Consider the following 21,619-nt stretch of genomic DNA (forward strand, 5'->3'; position numbering starts at 1 on the left):
TCCAGTTTCCGAGGCTACGCTCATCGTCACCATTATTATTATTTTGTAAATTAAAAAGTCGATATCAGTAACTGTATAAATTTGTAACCTGATACAGTTGTTGTGTATCTGCTGCTGGTCTCCCTCTCTCTCTTCTGTCTCTCCCTCATCTCCCTCTTGTCCTTTCTCTCCCCCCATTTTCTGTCCCCCACCTCTCCACTATCCCCCATTTTTCCTTTCACCCCAACCGGTCGAGGCAGATGACCGCACATCTCTGAGCCTGGTTCTGTCAGAGATTTCTTCCTGTTAAGAGGGAGTTTTTTCTCTCCACTGATGCCTAGTGCTTGCTCATTGTGTGAACTGTTGGGGGTCTCTGCTCTCTTTGATGTTGTCTATGTACAGTGCCTTGAGATAATGTATGTTATGATTTGGCGCTATACAAATAAAATTGAATTGAATTGAATTGAATTTTATCTTGACTGGACTTCAGTCACCTATAGCCAACTACAGAATTTTGTAAATTTCTTATACTTTAGGTGGCTTTTGGCTTCTCCCTTGTCTAGGATGATCTGCATACTTAGTTTGGCGGCTTTTACACCAAAGGCCATTCCTGAAGCAACCCACCTATTTATCTGGTTTTGGGACCAGTACGCTGGCTGGCTCAGGTAAATTTGGACAAAAAAAACCCCTCAAAACTAACTGGTCTTTTGAGTGTCATCCGAGTTTATCAAAAAACATTTGATAATTCAGTTTGGATTTATGGCGAGTCAAATGGAACTATTCTTTCCATTGTCATTAGCATAGCAAAAAATTCAATGATCTGCTTGAGTCACTGATATGCCTTTGAGAAAAAGGAATACATACAATTAATGACATGTTGTCGCTGTAGTTTTGTGTTGAATGTTTTTTTAATACCTAATAAAAGACAAGATACCAACAGATACATTTACTTTCTAAAACTCAATTGTGTGTGACTGGGGAGGGCAATAAAACTATACAAACTAGTTTCAACATTAAAAAAGGGTGGGGCTAAAATGTCCTTTGTTTAATGTGAAAACTATTTCTCTAAACAAATATTGGCGTCAGACCGAAATGAATGAATATATGGGAAGTGACACGATTAGCCTCGGAAGAGACCACAATAGTAAAAATGAAATCTTATAAAAAGTTTTAATTCCAATGAGCATTAAACAAACAGTAAAAGACAAATTAAAATTGACCACACCCCCTCCCCAAAAACAATAAAAATAAATGTTTGGTGAACAGAGCTTTTCAAAAATCAACAGTGAAGTATTCTAACACAAGACTCGGGATCCATGGAAAGAAGACTTCTGATGGGCTGGAGGACTCATCTGGACTGCTCGACTAAAAGGGGACAGGACAGACATGGTTTGAGCACATTGATCAGAAAACAGCTGAGCATACCAACTTTTCACCAACATGTTAAACATGAAACTTATTAAATTTAATGAGTCGAACAGTGACATGGCAGCACCAACTGCTGATATTCTGTGAGGCAACTTGATTGACAAATTACAATCATTCTTCATGGTCAAAATATCATTCATTTCAAACATGGCTGAATTTTACAGCCATTCTAAATGGAAACACTTACTGTAAGAGGAGATGTCAATCTCTTCCGGCAGCTCGGCCACATTGACCTCAAAGCGGTCCTGCACATCGTTCAGAGTCTTGGCATCGGTCTCATCAGACACAAAGGTTATAGCCAGGCCTTTGGTCCCAAACCTACCAGCACGGGCAACCTGACAGGTGTAGAGAAAAAAAACATTCAGGATTTCCACACCATGGTTGACATCAAATTCAAAGACATCAAGGACCCGTTAGATTCAAGGTCAGAATGTGCCGACACAGCTTAAGATTTTGTACCCAAATGTTTAAATGCACTTTTGTAAGTCGCTTTGGATAAAAGCGTCTGCTAAATGACATGTAATGTAAATGTAAATATGTCAGGGTTAGACAAGAGCCGAGTCATCTATGGTGTCCACTTTGATTTGCAGCACACTCTGTATCCAACCAAAGACCTTGTAATTTACCAGGCATCATGTAATTTGCTCTATTAACATTACTCACTCATTGTTCTGCATGGCAGAGAGAGAGAGAAAATGTACAGTGCCCACAACACCACTAGTAAATATGAATTGTAAGTAGGTGCTGTAGTAGCACATCAGTGGTGGTATAGATTTACCTAAACATCAACTAATCCTTCTTGCAAGCAACAACAAGCAAGCACTTTTAAATAACCCATGTCTATTTAAGGACATTCCAAAAACCTTCAAGGGCCTTGAGCATAAATAATTACAGAAATCGTCAGTGACGCTACAAATTGTCTATAGCTGTCCCTGATGTTTCTTACCCTGTGCAAATAGGTGTCAGAATCCTCTGGCATGTCATAGTTGAAGACAATATTGACTCGCTCGATATCCATCCCCCTGCCAAAAAGGTTAGTGGCCACCAAGATCCGCCTTTGGAAATCCTTGAATTGCTGGTAGCGGGACAGTCTGGGTGGGTAAGAGGGAGGACAGAGCCAGAAAGATTAATACAGGATCTAGTACAATGACGTGCTGAAGTAAATGATGAAGCCAATGCTCTTAAGATATTTGACAATTAGTCCAATGGGACATAGAAATTAGTCAATATTAAGATCTTTGCATGGAAGTGTGTTTTTCCTCACCTCTCCTCCTGAGCCATTCCCCTGTGAATGGCAATGGCAGGGAAATTTTGTTCCACCAGAAGCTGGGAGAGAGCAATGCACCTCTGGACTGACTTGACAAAGATCACCACCTAGAGGCGAGGCAGAGACAATAAAACACAACTGTTTTAACAGCTTGACCAGCAACTGACTTCTCACAATTTCAGACATTACACTCCAAACATTTCAAAATGGGGGCTATAATATGCAACTTAAAAATACAATGAGCAAACAGGCAGAGTCTGGACACAGAAATGACATCTATCAATTTACCTGGTTGAACTCCAACACATCAAGAAGGTCAAAGAGCTTGCGATTCTTCTCACTATCCTTCAGCTTGCAGTAGTACTGTTGTAGCCCATGGAGTGTAAGTTTGGTCTCATCATCCACAAATACTTCCATAGGCTGCACGGGAAAATTCAGTTTTTTTAAAAACAGCCACATATAACATTGTGCATAACACGCCACATACAGCTGTTTTGCCTGCATGAGCAGTTCCCAAGTGATAGACAGTGGGGAAACTTCATGAGCAACAACACTTACATCCTGCATGAATTTGCGGCACACTGGTCGGATCTCCTTGCTCAGTGTTGCACTAAACATCATGACCTGCTTCTCATGGGGTGTGATCCTGAAGATGTCCTGTACATCACGCCTCATGTCTGCCACAGAGCAAATTAGAGACATGGTGATCAATGCATACAATTTAAATAAATCTTAGTAAATATATGATAGTAAGTCAGAGAACACACCTAGCTGCTCCAACATTTTGTCACACTCGTCCAAAACGAAATGCTTGACGTTTTTCAGACTCAGGGTCTTGTTGCGGATGAGAGCGAGGATACGACCCGGCGTTCCAACAACAATGTGAGGGCAGTTCTTCTTCAGGACGTCCTCGTCATTCTTGATGGCCAGGCCACCAAAGAATACTGCAGCTTTTACTGTAGGCATGTACTTGGAGAAACGCTCGTATTCTTTGCTGATCTGGAAGGCCAGCTCTCGTGTGTGGCACATGACTAAAACAGAGATCTAAGGAACACACAAACAGTAATACTGAGTTAAGACACATTGCATCTTTGTAATTGAATGCCCCCAGATTAGAGGTCAGCATTAAAACAAACAGCCACTTTAACATGTATGGTCACAATTGTCAGACTTCTCTGAACAGTGCACTGTCCACAAAAAAGGTTTAAAAGCATGTACTCTAAACAACTTTTTCACACCAGATCACACCTCTGCTACAAAAAAGTTACATAGATAATGCTTTCATCATTACTGAAATTCTTAAAGGGCTAGGAGAAAGGCAATGGTTTTAAATCCACTGTAATATTACATGTACTGGGGTCAGAACAATTATTAGTTATGTTTGTCCTTAATAAAGTAAAGTTTATGAGCTAAATATACACTAACCTGCCCATCCACAGGTTCAATCTGCTGCAGTGTGGCCAGCACAAACACAGCTGTCTTGCCCATACCAGACTTGGCCTGGCACAAGATGTCCATGCCCAGGATAGCTTGAGGGATGCATTCATGTTGAACTGAAGGAAAGAGAAAACAAATATAAACAGTGTATTTACATTGTGTTAACAGAAATTCAATAACATCAAAGCAATTACACAGACTAACATACACATTCCCACTAGCACAAGTCAGATAACACTTTAAATATCACAGTAATAATAAATTTTATTTAGAGGCACTTTTCACCGCGCTCAAGGTCACCAGTAAGTGCAACAATACAAAAGTTGCATTTGCAATGTACATCACACTTAACAGGGCACGCAACTTCTTAGTACAATTCCCTTATTGCATGATAATAAAATGCACGTTTCTAAAAGCCTCACCTTCAGATGGATGCTCAAAACCACAGTCGATGATGGCACGGAGCAGCTCTGGTTTGAGCAGGAAGTCCCTGAAGCCAGAGCTGTGGATGGAAACGTAGGAACCCTTCACCTCCTTCTTGCCTGCTGGGGCTGCACTCTCTGGTGCTCCTTGTGGTTCTTCGTCTTCTTCATAGTCGAGCAGCTCGTTATCAACATCATTTTCAGCCATTGTCTGTCTGGACACAGGGAGAACAAAGTCAAGATTTTCCATTCGTCTCCGATGGATCATCAGAGGCCTCAGCTGTTGTGGTGGGGCCTAACAAAGCCCACCTGTTGTCATTCTTAGTGTCAGGTTCCATCACATATTACAAAATGTGTAGATATAACTTTCATGCTACTGCCGTGTTTGTAGCTATCATCACGTTTGCATAAAAGGGATACGATTCTGAGCAATACGTACACGGGTGCTAATAAAGACAACCGACACAACCCCATCCTAATGCGCGAAATGCTGCATATGCTAAAACAAAAAACCGTCGACCGAGAGATGAATAATACAGGTCTAAATTAAGCACGTGTGCTCTTTGAGTAACAATTCGTTACCTCGGCGAACCACAGACTCCAAACTCTTCTTCCTGCATTAACCGTAGCCTAACTGAAACCGGTTAGCTTCTGAGCCATTTACAACACTGGGAAGCTATTGTGTTGCATAACCACTGCTAACGTGGCAAGCTAAAGCGCCACACGGTAATAAACACCAAAACAACCCAAATTCACCAAACAAAGAGTAAACAATTAAAGCACGCGAGCGCTTATAAAGTATACCTTACAAGAACGGATGAGTGGGGGCGCATATTTACTCAGTAAAAACAAATGCGAAGAACACTAGCTAGTTGGCTAAGCTAACACATGCTAAGCTACAAAACGTTTGCCAGCCGAGTGGCCTCAAGCACACAATGAAAAAAAAAAAAATTGAATCCCGGCCAGCCTACGTTTTGAACCTAGCAGAAATAAATCCTACTTAGGACTTCGACGACGACATTTGGTATTTTAGAAGTCATTCAATGCTACAATTTCGTCGATATTGCTTTCTTACCTCTTACGCGTAGGTTACTTGTCCACCTTCAGCTCAGAACCGCATGGACAGGCCTCAGTTGGTTTAATACCAGTAGGCGGAAGTTCCGCCTCCCTTCGAATTCGTTGACGTTATTGGTGGATTTGCGCGACCAATCAAAAACAGGGCCAATGATTGGACGAAAAGTGTTCCGCAGTCGACGCAATGCAAAAAAGCGGGATACACTGCTGAAAGACGGTATGGAGGCTCGCGAGGGACAGGAAAAAATTGAAAGGACAATTATTTTCATTATTCTAATTTTTTTTTATTACCCGTGCCTTCAGGGCTGCAGTTGCGAGGCTATAGTTATAATTACTAGTATTGTCATAACTGTTACATTAGGATTAAAATTGATATATTCCAATCCAAATGCCAAATGAGCACACAGTTAACAGAAGTAATTACAACATAGCTTTTGGTGCTCCACTTTTGCACTTGTTCACATGCATTGTGCACATGTTGTGATTATTAAGATTATAAGTTGTACAGTATTCTGTTTTACCTGACAACAAATGTCTATTAGCTTCAAGTAATCTCTGTTGCAATTATGTATTACTTTACAGTATCTATGTAAAAAATAAACAATAAAATAGAAACAATGCTATGAATCGTTCTTTACTATAGCAAGCACCATCTGACTATAGGCTTAGATTCTACTGCTGCTGATTGTGTTTTAACATATTTTTGTATATTTCTTGATGTGGCAAGACATTCTAATTGTATGTTTATCAACATGGTAAAATCCTTCAAGGGGGGTTAAGAGTGATGTTGTGATGTACAAAGATGAGTTCAGTGTAGATTTATGGCTTTACAGGCAGATGTAAAGCCTCCTCAGCTGGCCGACACTCAGCCTTTGGAGCATGGGTCTCAAACTGGAATGACCTGGGGGCCACTGAGTATCTACTGTGGTCAGCAGGGGACCAATAAAGTAGAAGAAGAAAGTTCAACTATTCAGTTAAGGGTGTGCAATATCAGTTTAAAATTATATCATGATATTCCATCATGAGTTGTGACAATAGTTCACATAATTTCAAAATAAAAATGTTTTCTTTGATATAGCACAACAAAAAGCACACAATGAAAAACATGTTCATGTACATGTTCCATAAATATCCAAAACAGGGGCAGCTCATATAGCCAAGTAGAAAGGGAACACGGCTTGTAACCAAAGGTTTGCTGCTTCAAGTCCCTGCCATGTCAAGGGCTGCGGTACCCCTGAGCAAGGTACCACAGTATCTCCACTGCTCATTGTTAATTGGACAGTCTAAATTGACTCCACACATCCAGTGTACTGGTCTAAAGCCCGGATAAATGGGAGGGTTGTGTCAGGAAGAGCATGCGGCATAAAAATCTCTGCCACATCCACTTACATTTTACAGTCATATTAAAAAGTGGGCTGCATGAAATATCGAGGGGCGCATGTGGCTGCAAGTTCGAGGCCTCTGCTTTGGAGGGTTGCCAACATCGAAGGGTTGCCAACATCGAATGCAGCACTTGTGGTTCAAGACCCTGACAAAAATCTAATTCACAAGAAAAATAAATGCTCTTACACATTATTTACCAGGTTACTTTTTATCATCACTATGTTTACTGGAAATGTCTTATCATTTACTTGTGTGAATCAATTATACCTGTTTACATTACAGTATATTTTTGTGTAATTAGGATTAAAATAGGTTTCTAGTGCCTTCACTGTTTTTCTTTTTTCTTTTTAAAAACCCCATGCATTAATTTCCAACTGCTTCCTCCAAAGATAAAGTGATGACTAGTCATAACCAGCAGGGGCTGCTGAAGTTAAAGCTCTCTGAGTTTAACATCACTATGTGACTCCACTTCTTCTACCCACTGTGTGTGCGCTGCTTCTGTTTTTCACAGGAGTGAACCTGTGAACCCAGACTTGGTCCTTAAGAGATTAAAGGTGACAGAAGACACTCAGGACAAGCTCAGGACAGTTTTTAATTAACCAAATTCTTACCTTTAAATGTTTGTGTGTAGGGCAGTGTGTTGCACATGAAGGTCATAGTGTGTGTGTGTGTGCACATGAGGGTCATATATCTGGGTCAGTGTGTGGTTTCTTTTGTATCTGGGTCAAGAAGAATCTGGAACAAAGACTCAAACTGACAGTGAACTACAATGTAAATGTAGCCTGCACAGCTGCTCCAGCTGCTGTGTGAATTTATTGTGTAAGCTTTGCTAAATGTGTGTATGTGTGTGTGTGCATGTGTGTGCATACATGCATGCACATGTAAGTGCAGAGTGTTATAGGTACAACACTGGTGACAAGCACGACATGAGACTGACAGTTAGTGTTGTCAAACAAAACGAGATAATGTGTGAAGGTGTACCTTTGAAGGATATTGACGATTCCTTGGGTAACATTTTCACACCATCTACTGCTGTGCACAAAGTAAAGCTCACTCTACACTAAGCCTTGAGAGGCTCATGCTGTGTTTTGCAAAACTTGTTAAATCTAAAATCAGCAACAGACGACACCTGTACCGGTCCCTGCTATCTGATAAACAGCATAAAGAATCAAAGTGCAAGGACGCTCTGGCAGCCTGACAGCGTTTCAATTTGTTGTCACACACAAAGACACATAACGGGCTTTTCCACATTGCCTTGTTTCACAAAATCGTGTCATCTCCAGCACCATGCCACCATCTCAGCTAAAGAAGCTTATGTTTACGGTAAACTAAACTGATCTTTTGGGACTTAGTGCCTAGAGATGAGGGTGATATTAACGTCCCCATTTAAAGTGACACTATGCAACTCCTTTCTCTTAAATGAACAGATTAGAAATCAGGTGACTCACAGATTTGTAGTGGGGAGAATGAAGTCTCTTATATTCCCACCCTACACCTGAACCTCTGTGCTTGGATTATGTTATTTATGTGAAGAAGTAGGAACACTTTGAGAAGTGTGCAACTCAAATTGCAAAGAGCCAGAATTAGGCCCAGCAACTTAAATAATATCGAGCTGAGTTCAGTCATAAAGACGAAGTAGTCGTCCACTTTTTCTGTTTGTTACTCAACAGTGTTGCTTTAACTAGTTTCAAGTGGTTGTAAGTTTCAAAAATGAAATGTGTTATTACATCCTGTAGGGTTTCAGTTACAACACTGTTCAACATGGTGAACAGATAAGAACATGGAACATGGAACATCAAATGTTCCATGATGTCATTACAACTGATTGTGCTTTTTGAAACCTTTCCGAAAAATGTATTTTTACTGTACTACAACAACAGGGCTGTGGCGAGCCTCACTCAACATTGCAAGGGGCCGATAACTTAATGACACCCTCAGTTTTAAGGCTGTGCTACAAAATGGCCTGCGGCTTCACACCTTTTCATCAGTGATATAGACACACATCCGGCAGACTCTCAATCATGCCCATACGGGAGGATTTGGGTGGGGTTGTGTTATGTGACCGGCTTCACACATCTATGAAAAAAAAGATATAACAAGCTTGCAACAGGCCTCAGCAAATCTAATTTCTATTATTTAGTGAAGACATTACACAGACACAAGCTATGTTACTATATATATATATATATATATATATATATATATATATATATATATATACATATGACCCTTTCTATCAGTTATTGACTATCAAAGATTAATAATAATAACATTAACACCAAAAATATTAATATTACTTAGTAAAGTTCCCTGAGGCCCCACTCATCGAAAGAATGGAAAAATTCACTGATTCAGTCTCATGAATTTAGCCGATTACCAATCTGGATCATGATTAATAATTAATTTAACAATTGATAAATCACAATGCCACATCAACTGTTAGCTTGAATTGAAAGATTGGAGTTCTACTGGGAAGAGGTTGGCAATATTCACACTTGTGCAATATTGATCAGCCAAGACTATATATTTTAGAAACATTTATTAAAAAGACATCAAACATCAAGACTCAGTGTGATTATATACAGTGTGTGTGTGTGTACAGACCAAATGGCTGAGTCAGGTAGAGGTGGACTACAAACCAAGATGGCGGACGACAAAGAAACTACAACAAGATGGCGGAGTAAAATCAAAAAGTTTGTAGCATGCACATCTTGAACATCATATTAACCTAAATCTTGACATAACAACAACACATATGCATTGAGTCAGCTCAATACAATAATTCACAAGGTTAAACAGTCTATGCTTAGCCAATTTGTGTGATGCTAGATGCAAAATGCAAGATGCAAGATGCAAGAAATGTCCTTTTGAGGTGCTGTCTGTTGGTCCAGAGACAGTAGATGGTTGACTGTGTTTCTGGTGTCTGTTGCTCAGGTTCCTCTTTACAAAGTTAGCTCATTGGAGCTAACATGGCTTTGGGTCCTTGGTTGATCCTTAGGCAGGCTCTGGTATCACTGCCTCTGATGGGAGGATAACAGGCTGCTTGGAGAGCAGCAGAGAGGGTTCTCTTGTTTATCGCTGTAATGAAGGCCCTTCAGTTGGAGAGCTGATGTCTGGCCCGTGGTCTGCACCCAGAGGGCCTGGGCAGAGAAGAAGGTCAGTGTTACCCCCTCACGGGAGGAGAAGTGAGGTCGCGACTAGAGAAGAGAAGGAGGTGGAGGAGAATCTGGCTTTTATATTGTTGATGACATGTGGGGTCACATGTAGCAAACTGATCAGTGACACTGATGTCTGGAACATAGGGGCTCTTGAAAGACTTGAGAGAGTTCTATGACCTTCTTGGTCTTAGAACAAAGGGCCATGTGGTCTACATCCAAGATGTGTGCTGGCTCCATCTTGAACGAGCTGATACCTACAAATGTTTCACCTCTCATCCAAATGGCTTCTCCAGTTTCTACGATGAGAGGTGAAACATCTTGAACAAAACTCCAGTTGCTTACGCATATCTACACTACACATTTTAATGTAAGGTGCAACTTCGTCAGTGACAGGCACTCTCAAGATGGCAATAATGAGGAAGTTGGCTACACCACGTTTTAAGCCTAGCCTAACTACAGGATTTTCTTTCTGATTGAGGTTTTGCGAGTCCAGACTGTCACATGATATTTGCTTAGTGTGAAATATTTAAAGACATGATTACAGAGGTTACAGTGACACTTCTCCGACATGTCACAGACCCATATCTGATTTCCCATCAGAGACCAGGATGGGGTGTGGCTGTAACCCGAATAGGAATACAACACCGGTTATTCAAAGTGAGGGACAAGGAGACAGGGATATACAGCATCAGCAAACATGCATCAGTTACTATGTGTCTTAATTGACCCAATTCAGACCTGGATTGTAAGTAAAAAGTGGATGTAGGTCTGGCTTGCTGGTTAAGGGCAACCTGGAAGAAAGAGTAATTGAATAGCCACCAGGGGGCGACTTTGCTGGTTGAAAAAAAAAAAAAGTATATTTAAATGGAAAAATTAGCCTACTTCTCACTTCATTTATAACATCAATCACTAGATTTAGGTCTTCTTTAATGGGACATGAATTTTACTTTGTAAGTTATAGGAGTGGAAACCACTGTGATTGACAACAGCAAAACCTAAACATGGCAGTGGCAAAATCGCAAATCTCAAGGCTCCAAAACGGGAGTTCAGATTGTTGTGGGTGACATTACTACCAGTTGCCACTCGATCTGGCTTCACATACACGTGTGACCATATAAGTTTCCATGACGACATTCATATTAAGGTAAATAAGACAACTCAACTATAAATCTTCTCACATATGCAGGCTCTGACCACATATACCACCTCCACTGTTGCTAATGTGGGCAGTCACTGTCTTGGGTACCATGTCATTCTGCAGTTCTCACACCCTCTTACATCTCTGTAGCCCTGCATCATCAAAGTTATTCAAATCTCAGGGAGTCGGGTGCATGTGTGGGAGTGGGGATGCCCATTTTCTGGCTGAACACGAGAATTATCAACACCAGAATCATCACCAACCTTTTCACTGTCTTCAATCGGTTGAGAAAGCTGTAGACACCAGAGACACTGCTTCTGACTACATACAAAAATGAGCTTCTTCAGTGTCTTGATAAACATTGTGGTTTGGTTTTTAGTCTGAATCTGTGCTTGGAATCTGACAGAAATTGATTGAAATGAGTGGGAGGATGTAATAAGGTGAAACAGAAAAAAACCCTCATACATGTTTCCTGCTCAGTGGGAGGCTCATGAGTATAGTGGCTTCACCTTTGTGCATGCCCAAATGATATATGGTGTGATATCGAGAGCAGATACGGTCCACAGTTCTCATGGGTACAGAAGAAATAGAGTTTTTTTTTTCTCCCATCTTATTTGTTATATAGCAAAAAATACTTGTTGGTTATGAAATGTCTCAGTGTGCCATCCAGACATCACCAACATCAACATAAAAACATCATCTTGCCTCTGAGTGAGGAGAAAGTCTTGCTCTGTTTGTAAAAGTTGCTCTTTGTGTGGGTGGGGGTAAAATAGAGAAGCGTTTGACTGTGAGAATGTGGCACAGTGCTGCAATCACTAAGTCCACAAGGTGAAACCACAGAAGAAAAAAACACAGAGGAGCAGCGAGTGCAGCATGACCCAGAGTGATTATGTTATCACTCACTCTGTAATCCCTAACCACAATTTATTTGGTGTAATGATGTAACCTTGAGCTGAATGAGCATGAAACTCCTAACTTGTTGTCACAAGAGACAAATGGAGAACGTGCACAAACAGGAAGATCAGTAAACCTCACCAAGATAGTTGTCAACGAGGCCTGAGCATTATATTTATTGAGAAACTATTACTGCTGAATTGCAATTGTTTTGAATCACTGTAAGTTGACTTTGGTTAGCTCTTCTTGTTTCAGGCATCACATGCTATTGGTCTGGAACCAGGGGCAAATTGGTGTTCTCTAAACATGGATGCACACTGTATATGTGCACTGATGTGCTGTGCAGTTCTGTTCTCTTGTTCTCTTTAATATAAATACTGGACTCCTAATGTTATGCACTCATAATCAGTAAACACTGTTGTTTTAACATAGTACCCATTGGCAACGATGACAATCAAAAGCTTTAGAAACCTGTTCCTGACAAAAAGCCCCAAAACAAAACATGTGTATATATATATGTATATATATATATATATGTATGCATTTATATATTATATGTCTTCTATTTTTCAATATTTCACTATTACTTTTCAATTGCCGTAATATTGGCACTTTTTGTTGTCACACACTGCGATTAGGTTACAAACATCCAGTCAAACAAAGTGGGGCATTTGTGTGGAATAAAAAGGCAACACTTGAGTCATGTTTGCATCCACCTGTTGAATTAGTACAGTGCTTTTCTTATTTGTCTTAAGGAAAGTTCTTGGATCGAACACTAAATTGCTAACTGCTGATGAACTAATCTGCTGTTTAGTTCTGGACGGCCTCTGTAAATCAAGCATTTCTTTGTTATTATGCTTTGTGTACAAGTACATGAGAGCTTTTAGGTCACTTTCACAGAGAGAAGGTGTCACACGCAAACACAGCAGCGGCTTATTATTTCACCATCATAAAGGTGAAGACTTGCAAGTGAAAAATAATACAATTTAGGATCAAAGCAGCTTATCGCGATACCATGTTTATTCCCAAGAAAAACCTTGAAGTACACCTCCACACGATGCAGCTCAGCAGTGCCTCCTGTCTACACTGTTGGCCTGGTAATTCACCCACATCATTTCATCATCTCTAAAACATGGACATTTTGTCAAAAGTCCCTGTCTTTTCCCTGTATTCTAAAATAGAAAAACCTTATCTCACGACATCATTTCATTTGAAACTGTGGTACAATGAAAACCTTCATCACAGACACAGAAGACACACTTACCCTTACTTACCATACACATTACCATACTTGCCTCCCCCCATTTCAGTAATTTCTTGTAAATGCTTACCTTTAAATAGACTCCATGACCTATTGTTATTTAGAGTGCCCATTTAAAGATACAGGCTGGTTCCAACTATTTACATATTATTGAGTGACCCGGTAACTCAGGTTTCATTGCTGGTTTAAAGTTTCAGCAATATAATTCATGTGGTGGTATTTATTGGAATTAAGAAGAATCTGGTCATTTTTGAAAGTGTGCGAAACATCTTTCGATGAAGTTCACAACATTTCTGTCGAAGAAACATTTTAAAGCAAGGGGGAACTGACATAACTCATATCCAGTGCTATAAAGTAAAATGATTCATAAAGTTAGAGAGTTAAAGAGTTAAATTACCACTGTGTCTGAGTGTATTTGGTTCTTATCAGAATTGGTGTTAAAGTACAGCAACTCTTTCCTAGGGAACATTCTACTCAATCTGTTGTTGTAATAACTCTGAAACTCATTAAACTTTGACACTGCATATTTAACACTGCAAAATTAACTGTGTAGGAAATGAACAGCTACACCCCCACCCCCTTATCCTCCCCAAGTTTCAGGTTCCTAGAAAGGCACTCTACTATCATCATCAGGGTAACAAGAAGCCCCTGAACACCTCAACCCCCCTCAGACACAGAGCCACAGAACCCACCAGCCCGTCTCAGCTCCCTGTGCTCCTCTCGTCTGCTCTCCCTGACAGCCCCTGGGAAAAGGTTGCAAGCCCCCCACCACATCAACCACAGGGTTCTGCCATGCCTCTCTTCGTGCACATCAAGGTGAACGCAGCTCTGTTTTACAGCAGCTTATAGAAGTCAAAGAGATGTCTGCAAAAATGTATACACACAGAGAGGTGCTTTGGTTTCAGTTTATATGTGGGGCTTGGTGATTTGATTTCAATCTGAAGTCAGATTGAGACCCCCATTGCTTGACAGCAGCTACACATTTGCATCGAAGGTTGTTGTTTCGTTTTTTTTTGCCTCACAAACTGTGATTCCTGAGGCCGTCGCATTCAATTATGTAGTTGTAACTCCACACATCTGCAAAAGTATTGGTTTATTCCCACTGGTTAAATGGTGGTGGTTTACATTACATTACATGTCATTTAGCAGACGCTTTTATCCAAAGCGACTTACAATGGAATCAAGTACAATTAGCCAGGGGTGGAATCGAACTTGCGACCATGATGTCTTTGGTACACAAGGTAGGGTCTTAACCACTGAGCCACTCCACCCCCTTACATTATTTTCAGAAATAATGTAAAAAGATAAATAACTAAAAGATAAATTGATACAATGTAGAATCCCTTTGGTTTTTCGACATGAGACAAAGTGGATTTAAGGGAGACTGTACTCCCATGTAACTCCTCTGGCTTGTTGTGCAAGCGACAAGTATTAAATGTAAGTGATGCTTAGTGGTCATATGAGCAAATGGCATGTTAAAGCCCTCCAGAGGCAAGACAGTCATTATGATGGTAGCTAACATAACATCAGGTGCTGTTTCATAGTAACAGGCCGCATACTGTGGTTCGACAATAAACTGGACTTCAACGTGGAAGACTCTCTGCTTGTTTTCGTTGTAATATAACAGAATCAGAATCACCTTTATTGTCATTATACAGTGTACAACGAGATTAAAGGACAGCTCTAGTAGTGCAAGTGAAGAGATAAAAGAAATAAAACAGTGCACCAATACCTTCGCTAAAAATTAGAAGGATATGTAAAAAAGGTATTTCAAAGTATTGTGGGAGCCAGTAAGGGAAATATGCAGTATATGATAGTGCATACAGTACATTGTACATTGTACAGCAGAGTGGATGGATGTTATTTTATATATTGCACTTGGTAAAAGGTGATGCACGTTTACAATACAATACATACTGTACAACGGTAGATATATGTAAGGTGTGTATATTGCACTACATATATAACTACATGTTTATTGTACATGTTGTATTACCATGCTGTAACCATGTCAGCACGTCTTCCAAACTTCATGATTCCAGTGTGAACCAAACTTTTACTGTTGCATGATGATTTATACCAGTAGCATTATGTTAGAAGAACAGAACGTTTTCTCATCCTCCTCCTCTTCCTCACACGTACTTCACACACTGGTATAGTGACATTAGATTAAGATGGGGCAAGAGATTTCATTTTCTAGGTACTAGTTTCCTCAACTCCACTCCATTCACACAGAACAGTACCACCAGAGGAAGCTTGCATACCACTGGTGGTACATTTACCACAGTTTGAGAACCATGGGACTAGAGGATATTTCAACCATTGATAAACCAACATCAGACCACAGTCCCCACAATGGAAGCTTTCCGGATATATCTGTATAAAAGAGGATATCATCTGCATATTGATTGACTTTTTGTTCTTTCTTTTCAATGTTTTCAACCCGACAAAGGCATGTTATCCAAAAACATGAAGACTGCTTTAATCCATCATTTTGCAACCTGAATTGGTTTAGCCAGGTCTGCCTAAGTCAGAGTTACTTTGAGTTATGTTAACATTTTGTGTCTTCAATGAGTGAGCTTTTCTATATATAATTTAAGTATTTAAGTATAAGGGGAAATGAAAATACGTCATACATGCATACATGTGGATGTACAGTAGCTACAGCGAATGCTTCTGGTACATGTACAGGGATGGACACTACTGTAAACTGTACAGTAAACAACTGTAATGACTCGTGCTAAATCCTGTTGTTTTTAGGATTTACAAAAATATTTGCAACTACAGCTTTAAAAATATACGTCACACAAATGATGGGTTTATTATATAAATGAATCAAGCATAACATTCAAACACTAAGACTATTTTCTTCTGTTCAGGAATGGAAGTAAATAACTTTAATTTCACATCTTAATCAAGAAATAATAATAATAATGTGCTTTATTATTTTAAAATTCATGGATAAAAATAATAATCATATTTTAGCATTAAAAATGAAACTTTGGTTAAAGAGTTGGTGTATTAAACACTACAGAAATAAAAAAATATTTTGATAATTACCATTGCTGTTAATTTATGGCAGCTGTGGTTTTGGGTGGTGGTCACATACATTTGTTAAGCTCTGTACATGCTACTAACTTAGTGTTTGAGGTAACTGTGATAACAAAAGAACGTTGAAATGGGATTGATGACATATCAAACTTTCCAAAAGATGTTTATGAGTCCACCCACACAAGTGGTTACTGTAGTGGTGAATTCAGCAGTGACACGAGCAAGTTAGTCCTACACTAATCAATGATTCATCTTGACATCAGTACAGTGACACCTTTATTCAAACTGGGACCAAAATTTACAGTCGACTGAACTAACAAGGTGTTTTTGGAGCCTTTACTTGTCAAATGGAGGCAGATCCTGAGGTAAAAAAAAAAATGTCCAGATCAATTGACAGATTCAAGATATTTTGAACATTTTCATTTTCAAATGACAGCCTTTCATTTATTTTGACATTCTGATAAGGTTTTTGTGTCATTTCCCTCACTCCCATACCTCCAGTCCCACAAGCCTCAGCAGTGTTTCAAAATCAAATCATATCTCTTTGTGTCATGTCATCAGTTGATGGGTGTGAGAAAGAGAAAAGAGGACGCTGTCAGCAGCAAGGACACAAGAAACACTCAACATTCAGCAGCGCAATACAAAGGTAAGCTGCCACTGTTATGGTCACATACGCTGTTTAAACTTTCTTTTGATGTATTTTCAACTTCGGTTCACTACAATGTACTCTGACCGACCTTAGATTGTGAAAGATAACAGGATGCACATAACAGATTACAGAAAACACTAGATTATGAAGTGGATTTAATAAAGAGGTTAATACTAAATCTTCATTAATGTTAAAGTTTTCTTATTCATAAGCAGTTTAGTCTTCTCAAGTTGTTTTCTTTCAGGCTTTCCTTCCTTGTTTACCAAATGATAAACTAATTCTAAAGCATTTTTTATTAGATTACTTGCTGAATAACTCATGATAAATTAATAAATGTCGCCCCTTCATCAAGCAAAAATACACAATTGATTTGCTAATTTTGCTAATGATGAAATGACATTTTCAAATGTGAAACAATTACTGATGCTGCTTTTCATTTTTAATAAGACGAATGTATGCATTTCAAAAGGATGTTTAATTGAAAGCAGATAATCTGTGTCAGTTGAGTATTTCGACGACACCACAGCAGGGTTATCCTCAGTGACAGCCCTGAAACTTAAGTGCAGGTGGCACGCTGTATTTGTGAAGGAAACCTCAAGCTCTGGCATTGTAACTGAACATGTACGAGCAGGTGTGCAAGGATCCAAACCTGACATGAAAGATCTAAACCTTTCAGACTCCTGCAGGTTCATTCTCCCAGTCACCCTCCTGCTATGCCTCGGTCCTTTCTCGTCAAATGTAGAAGGTCTCATCTACTCAGCCCGTATAAGGATTGCTTTAGACAAAACGCAGAGACTGAACAGCCTGTGCAGCGCATGAAAGGATCGGAGAGTGGGCATCCTGAAGATGCCATGCAGCCTGTGTGCCCTGCTGTAGGAGTCAAAGGTCTTCTGGGTGAAATAAGATCACCGTGGGATGAGATGGGAGTCCAGTTTAACCGTGCGACCACAGACGATCATTGGACGTCAGGTACTCAAGAGTTCATATCTTATTGTGAAAGTGTTGCTCCCAGTGTTTCAGTGTCTAACTTTAAGTGATTTTTGTTGTTGTTGATGTTGTTGTTCTAATAATTATGCCTCTGTTTAGTCTTCTTGAACAGAAAATCTAAACTCTGCTATACTGAGAGACACAGATAGAGTCATGTGGCGCTGATAGGCTTAGTCAGCGTTGCGTGAACTCATGGTTCAAATGGTATCAATCCTTTCATATCGCAGCTAAAGCTCCGGTGGAGGACAGAGATGCTGCTCTGCTCGCCTCGCCATGGTTGCCAAAACAACACCAAGCATCAGAGAGGGAGAGGGAACTGGAGAAACTGGTGTGCTTGCTTCTCAACCACACATCGCACACTGATCTCAGATCCCCCGTCAGCCAGTGTCTACTCTGTGAAAAGGTATGATGCCCTGTGGGCTGTGATCACCTGTCACTAGTTCATTCAATTTGTTTAAATTGACTATTGTTACCACAACATATCTGATCAAAAAGACTGAAAATGCAAATAGTTTTTGTTGTAGTGACGTTTTGTAAACTAGTAAAAGAAAATAAATGTATACCTAAAGTTCATCTCTGCTTGGAGAGTGATGCTTTCTTGTTAGCACTAATTTACATTTTATAATTTGCATTAATTTATCTTTACATATTATGCACACAGTTATGAAATCCCCCACCAATGTTTGTCTTGATGTCTTAAATGAGTCTGAATTCCCATATTCATGAAAACCTAATTGTGATCACAAATTGTGAAAATAGACATAGAAAATTGTATAACGTTTATTTCTTCTCATGTACAATAACCAAATTCAAATTGCCTCATTTCCTGCTACATTTTACTAGTCTCTGATATATCGAGCAGGTAAATTGTAAAATAAATAGGATACCATTTTCATGTCCGCCGTATCAGCCAATCATTTTTCATCATGTAATTCATCAGAAAATAGTTAAAAGTGGTTGGTTGTAGCAATTGAACTGTGCACTACTCTCTGTTTGTCTCAGTCTCTGTCAGAAGTCCTGCTGTCAGGTGGCCTCCAAGCTCATGTCTCTGTTCCCTTGACACCATCACCCACAGCTACAGACAGGACGCACATGGCCTTCAGCTTCACAGGGCTTAGAAGCTACGGTAGAGCGAAGGTACAATCATGTATTGTTATTTTCAGTACAAACCGAGCGATGAGTCGATGCGATACTCAGTCTCAGCATCAGTCCGATACTGGTCATAAAAATCACTGGATCGGATATCGGACAGATAAAAAATGCAAAGTCTGTTATAATCCAAAGATCCTATATAGTATGTCATGCTTCACTATGAATACATACATATATATATATATATATATATATATATATATACATATATATATATTTATATATATATATATATATATATATATACACTGTATGTATCATGTATGTATATGTATAATATATGTAATATAATGTGGCATTTGCGACCCATAGCTGCTTTTCTGGAGTAGGTTGTGGTGGGTGATGGCCCAACAGTCCAAAACATTAGAGGTTGCAGTCCACAAATTAGAATTTCTGCACTACTTCTGATGTCTGATGTCTGATGCCATTTCTTACATATAGCCCCTTTAAGTCTTTGAATGTCCATGCATATCCAGGACCGTAGCTTTGGCTGCAAGGTGTGCGGAAAGGTATTCAAGCGCTCATCCACCCTGTCCACACACCTTCTCATCCACTCTGACACACGGCCCTACCCCTGCCAGTTCTGCGGGAAAAGGTTCCACCAGAAGTCGGACATGAAAAAGCACACTTTCATACACACGGGTAAGTCAACACGAAAGCAACCGACTGCTATTGTCAGAAGCTCAAATTCATGCTGCCAAAACACTGAGCACATTCTCTCTCTGATCCTCCCTCAGGTGAGAAACCACACGTGTGCAAGGTGTGCGGTAAAGGATTCAGCCAAAGCTCCAACCTCATCACCCACAGTCGCAAACACAACAGCTATCAGCCGTTCAGCTGCCCTCGGTGTCATCGCACCTTCCAGCGTAGGCTGGACCTTCAGCACCACCAAGAGACGCTGTGTGGTTATGGAAACATTTAGACTCAAAACTGACGCCAGGAAGCTGGGCTGACATTTATATATAGTTCTCAGTCATTCGACACTGCCAAAGCGAAAAGATGTGCGTCATGTAATAATAACATGCATGAATAAAAACTACACTGCTTTCTCTTTGTTAGTGCTTTTTCAGTTTGAATGAGTTAAAGTTACACTTTAGATCAGATTGTCCAGATTCATATATAATGTATATATTATAGTATTATAATTATTATTCGAATAATTATATTAAAAAAATCACAATTACTGTGATATGACCTTGAACTTCACTTCACTGGAGGTCACTGTGACTTTGACCTTTAATTTGAGTCAAAGGGGAAAACTAGGTCATTAGTACATAAATGACTTTAAGAATTTAAAAATGTAGTTGCAAAAACAACAAAAATACATCCCACACATGATGACACATCCCAGGAAACTCTCTGTCAGAGCTCATTTGTTCACAATAATTGGATTATTTTTTACAATACCTGCCTGGCAACAGTGATGAAAATAATCCAGTGTAATTTCCTGAACCATTTTTCCTTAACAACATATGTGTGTGTGTGTTTGATTCTGCCATTAATGAATGGAGCAGGCACAGCTGGGTTCCAAACAGACAACCCATGATGATCCATTCACAGGATGTACTGGGACTGCTGGATGTAACATGAGGCTTATTTTAAGATAGAAGATTTAAGATAAACGGGTTCAATGCACCGAGTAAGACCGAGATCATTTCCACAGAATCAAGTGAGATGTGAAGAGAGGCTACTCATGGTTCCAAACTCAAATAACAGCTCCATTTAAGCATATTCCAGTGGCTGGGAGATTCAAGATATATTTAACATTCCTGCATTAAAATAGCATTTTATTTACAGTTTTTAACTTTACAAAAACACAACAGAGAAACATAAAAGAAACCACATATAGCCGACAAAAAATTATGCAATTTAGCTTTGTTTTTCAGTAATGCAATCTGTGCAGCACCTTGTACTGAATTCAGCTGTAACGTTACGAGTTAATAGAGCTACAACGGACCCTCCTTCCAAAGGGTTTTGCCATATGGGCACATGCATGGAGACACTGGGAACCCAGCAAGCCACTTTTATCTGATTTAGGACTCGCAAGGAGTTCTTCACGGTGAAGTTTCGTTGAAGTCAGAAAACAAAAGGGCAGGAAGTGAGGACATTTCAACCGCAGCAGCTTCCAGCTGTAGCCACAAAGGGTTTTCCTCAGCTTTAACACTTCCTGTAGGTAAGAGCCCTGGAGTTGGCTGCCCAGTAGTAGTGTTTAAAAACAGGCAGTCCCAGACCATCCTTTCCAAAAGGTTTTTGCCTTGGACATTATGTGTTCTTAAAAAAAGAGATGCATTTAGGCAAGTCCTGGAAAAGGTATAGCAACGTGGATTGGCTCACCATTT

The 21,619-nt window shown here is 39.7% G+C and overlaps 2 protein-coding genes across 4 annotated transcripts; one reads left to right on the forward strand and one right to left on the reverse strand.

The window, feature by feature from the left end:
- Positions 1-868: 868 nt before the first annotated feature.
- Positions 869-5,690, reverse strand: ddx39ab (DEAD (Asp-Glu-Ala-Asp) box polypeptide 39Ab). Its single transcript, XM_044050960.1, has 10 exons — positions 5,609-5,690; positions 4,534-4,748; positions 4,100-4,227; positions 3,442-3,718; positions 3,233-3,351; positions 2,963-3,094; positions 2,672-2,781; positions 2,354-2,498; positions 1,595-1,742; positions 869-1,344 (listed from the first exon to the last, which is right to left on the reverse strand). The coding sequence occupies exons 2-10, from the start codon at positions 4,739-4,741 to the stop codon at positions 1,328-1,330; spliced, it is 1,284 nt and encodes a 427-aa protein (XP_043906895.1). The 5' UTR covers positions 4,742-4,748; positions 5,609-5,690; the 3' UTR covers positions 869-1,327.
- An 11,049-nt stretch (positions 5,691-16,739) lies between these two features.
- LOC122785546 (zinc finger protein Gfi-1b-like) lies at positions 16,740-20,331 on the forward strand. Of its 3 annotated transcripts, none has more exons than XM_044051401.1 (7): positions 16,740-16,857; positions 17,054-17,138; positions 17,818-18,110; positions 18,356-18,531; positions 19,131-19,265; positions 19,757-19,922; positions 20,018-20,331. In XM_044051401.1, exons 3-7 carry the CDS (start codon positions 17,855-17,857, stop codon positions 20,200-20,202), a joined length of 918 nt encoding a protein of 305 aa, XP_043907336.1. In that variant the 5' UTR covers positions 16,740-16,857; positions 17,054-17,138; positions 17,818-17,854; the 3' UTR covers positions 20,203-20,331. The 3 variants fall into 3 exon arrangements, with proteins under 3 accessions (XP_043907336.1, XP_043907337.1, XP_043907335.1); XM_044051402.1 differs by having other exon boundaries at positions 17,828-18,110; XM_044051400.1 differs by having other exon boundaries at positions 17,054-18,110.
- The last annotated feature ends 1,288 nt before the right edge of the window (positions 20,332-21,619 follow it).

The sequence above is a fragment of the Solea senegalensis genome, linkage group LG19, assembly GCF_019176455.1.
Source record: "Solea senegalensis isolate Sse05_10M linkage group LG19, IFAPA_SoseM_1, whole genome shotgun sequence".
Lineage (NCBI taxonomy): Eukaryota > Metazoa > Chordata > Actinopteri > Pleuronectiformes > Soleidae > Solea > Solea senegalensis.

Coding starts and splice junctions, on each gene's coding strand:
- LOC122785546 (XM_044051400.1), top strand. CDS start 17,855: ATGCCTCGGTCCTTTCTCGTCAAATGTAGAAGGTCTCATCTACTCAGC. Junction 18,111..18,355: donor AGACGATCATTGGACGTCAG/GTACTCAAGAGT, acceptor TTCATATCGCAG/CTAAAGCTCCGGTGGAGGAC. Junction 18,532..19,130: donor AGTGTCTACTCTGTGAAAAG/GTATGATGCCCT, acceptor TGTTTGTCTCAG/TCTCTGTCAGAAGTCCTGCT.
- ddx39ab (XM_044050960.1), bottom strand. CDS start 4,741: ATGGCTGAAAATGATGTTGATAACGAGCTGCTCGACTATGAAGAAGAC. Junction 4,228..4,533: donor TTTTGAGCATCCATCTGAAG/GTGAGGCTTTTA, acceptor TCTTTCCTTCAG/TTCAACATGAATGCATCCCT. Junction 3,095..3,232: donor GCCGCAAATTCATGCAGGAT/GTAAGTGTTGTT, acceptor TTTCCCGTGCAG/CCTATGGAAGTATTTGTGGA.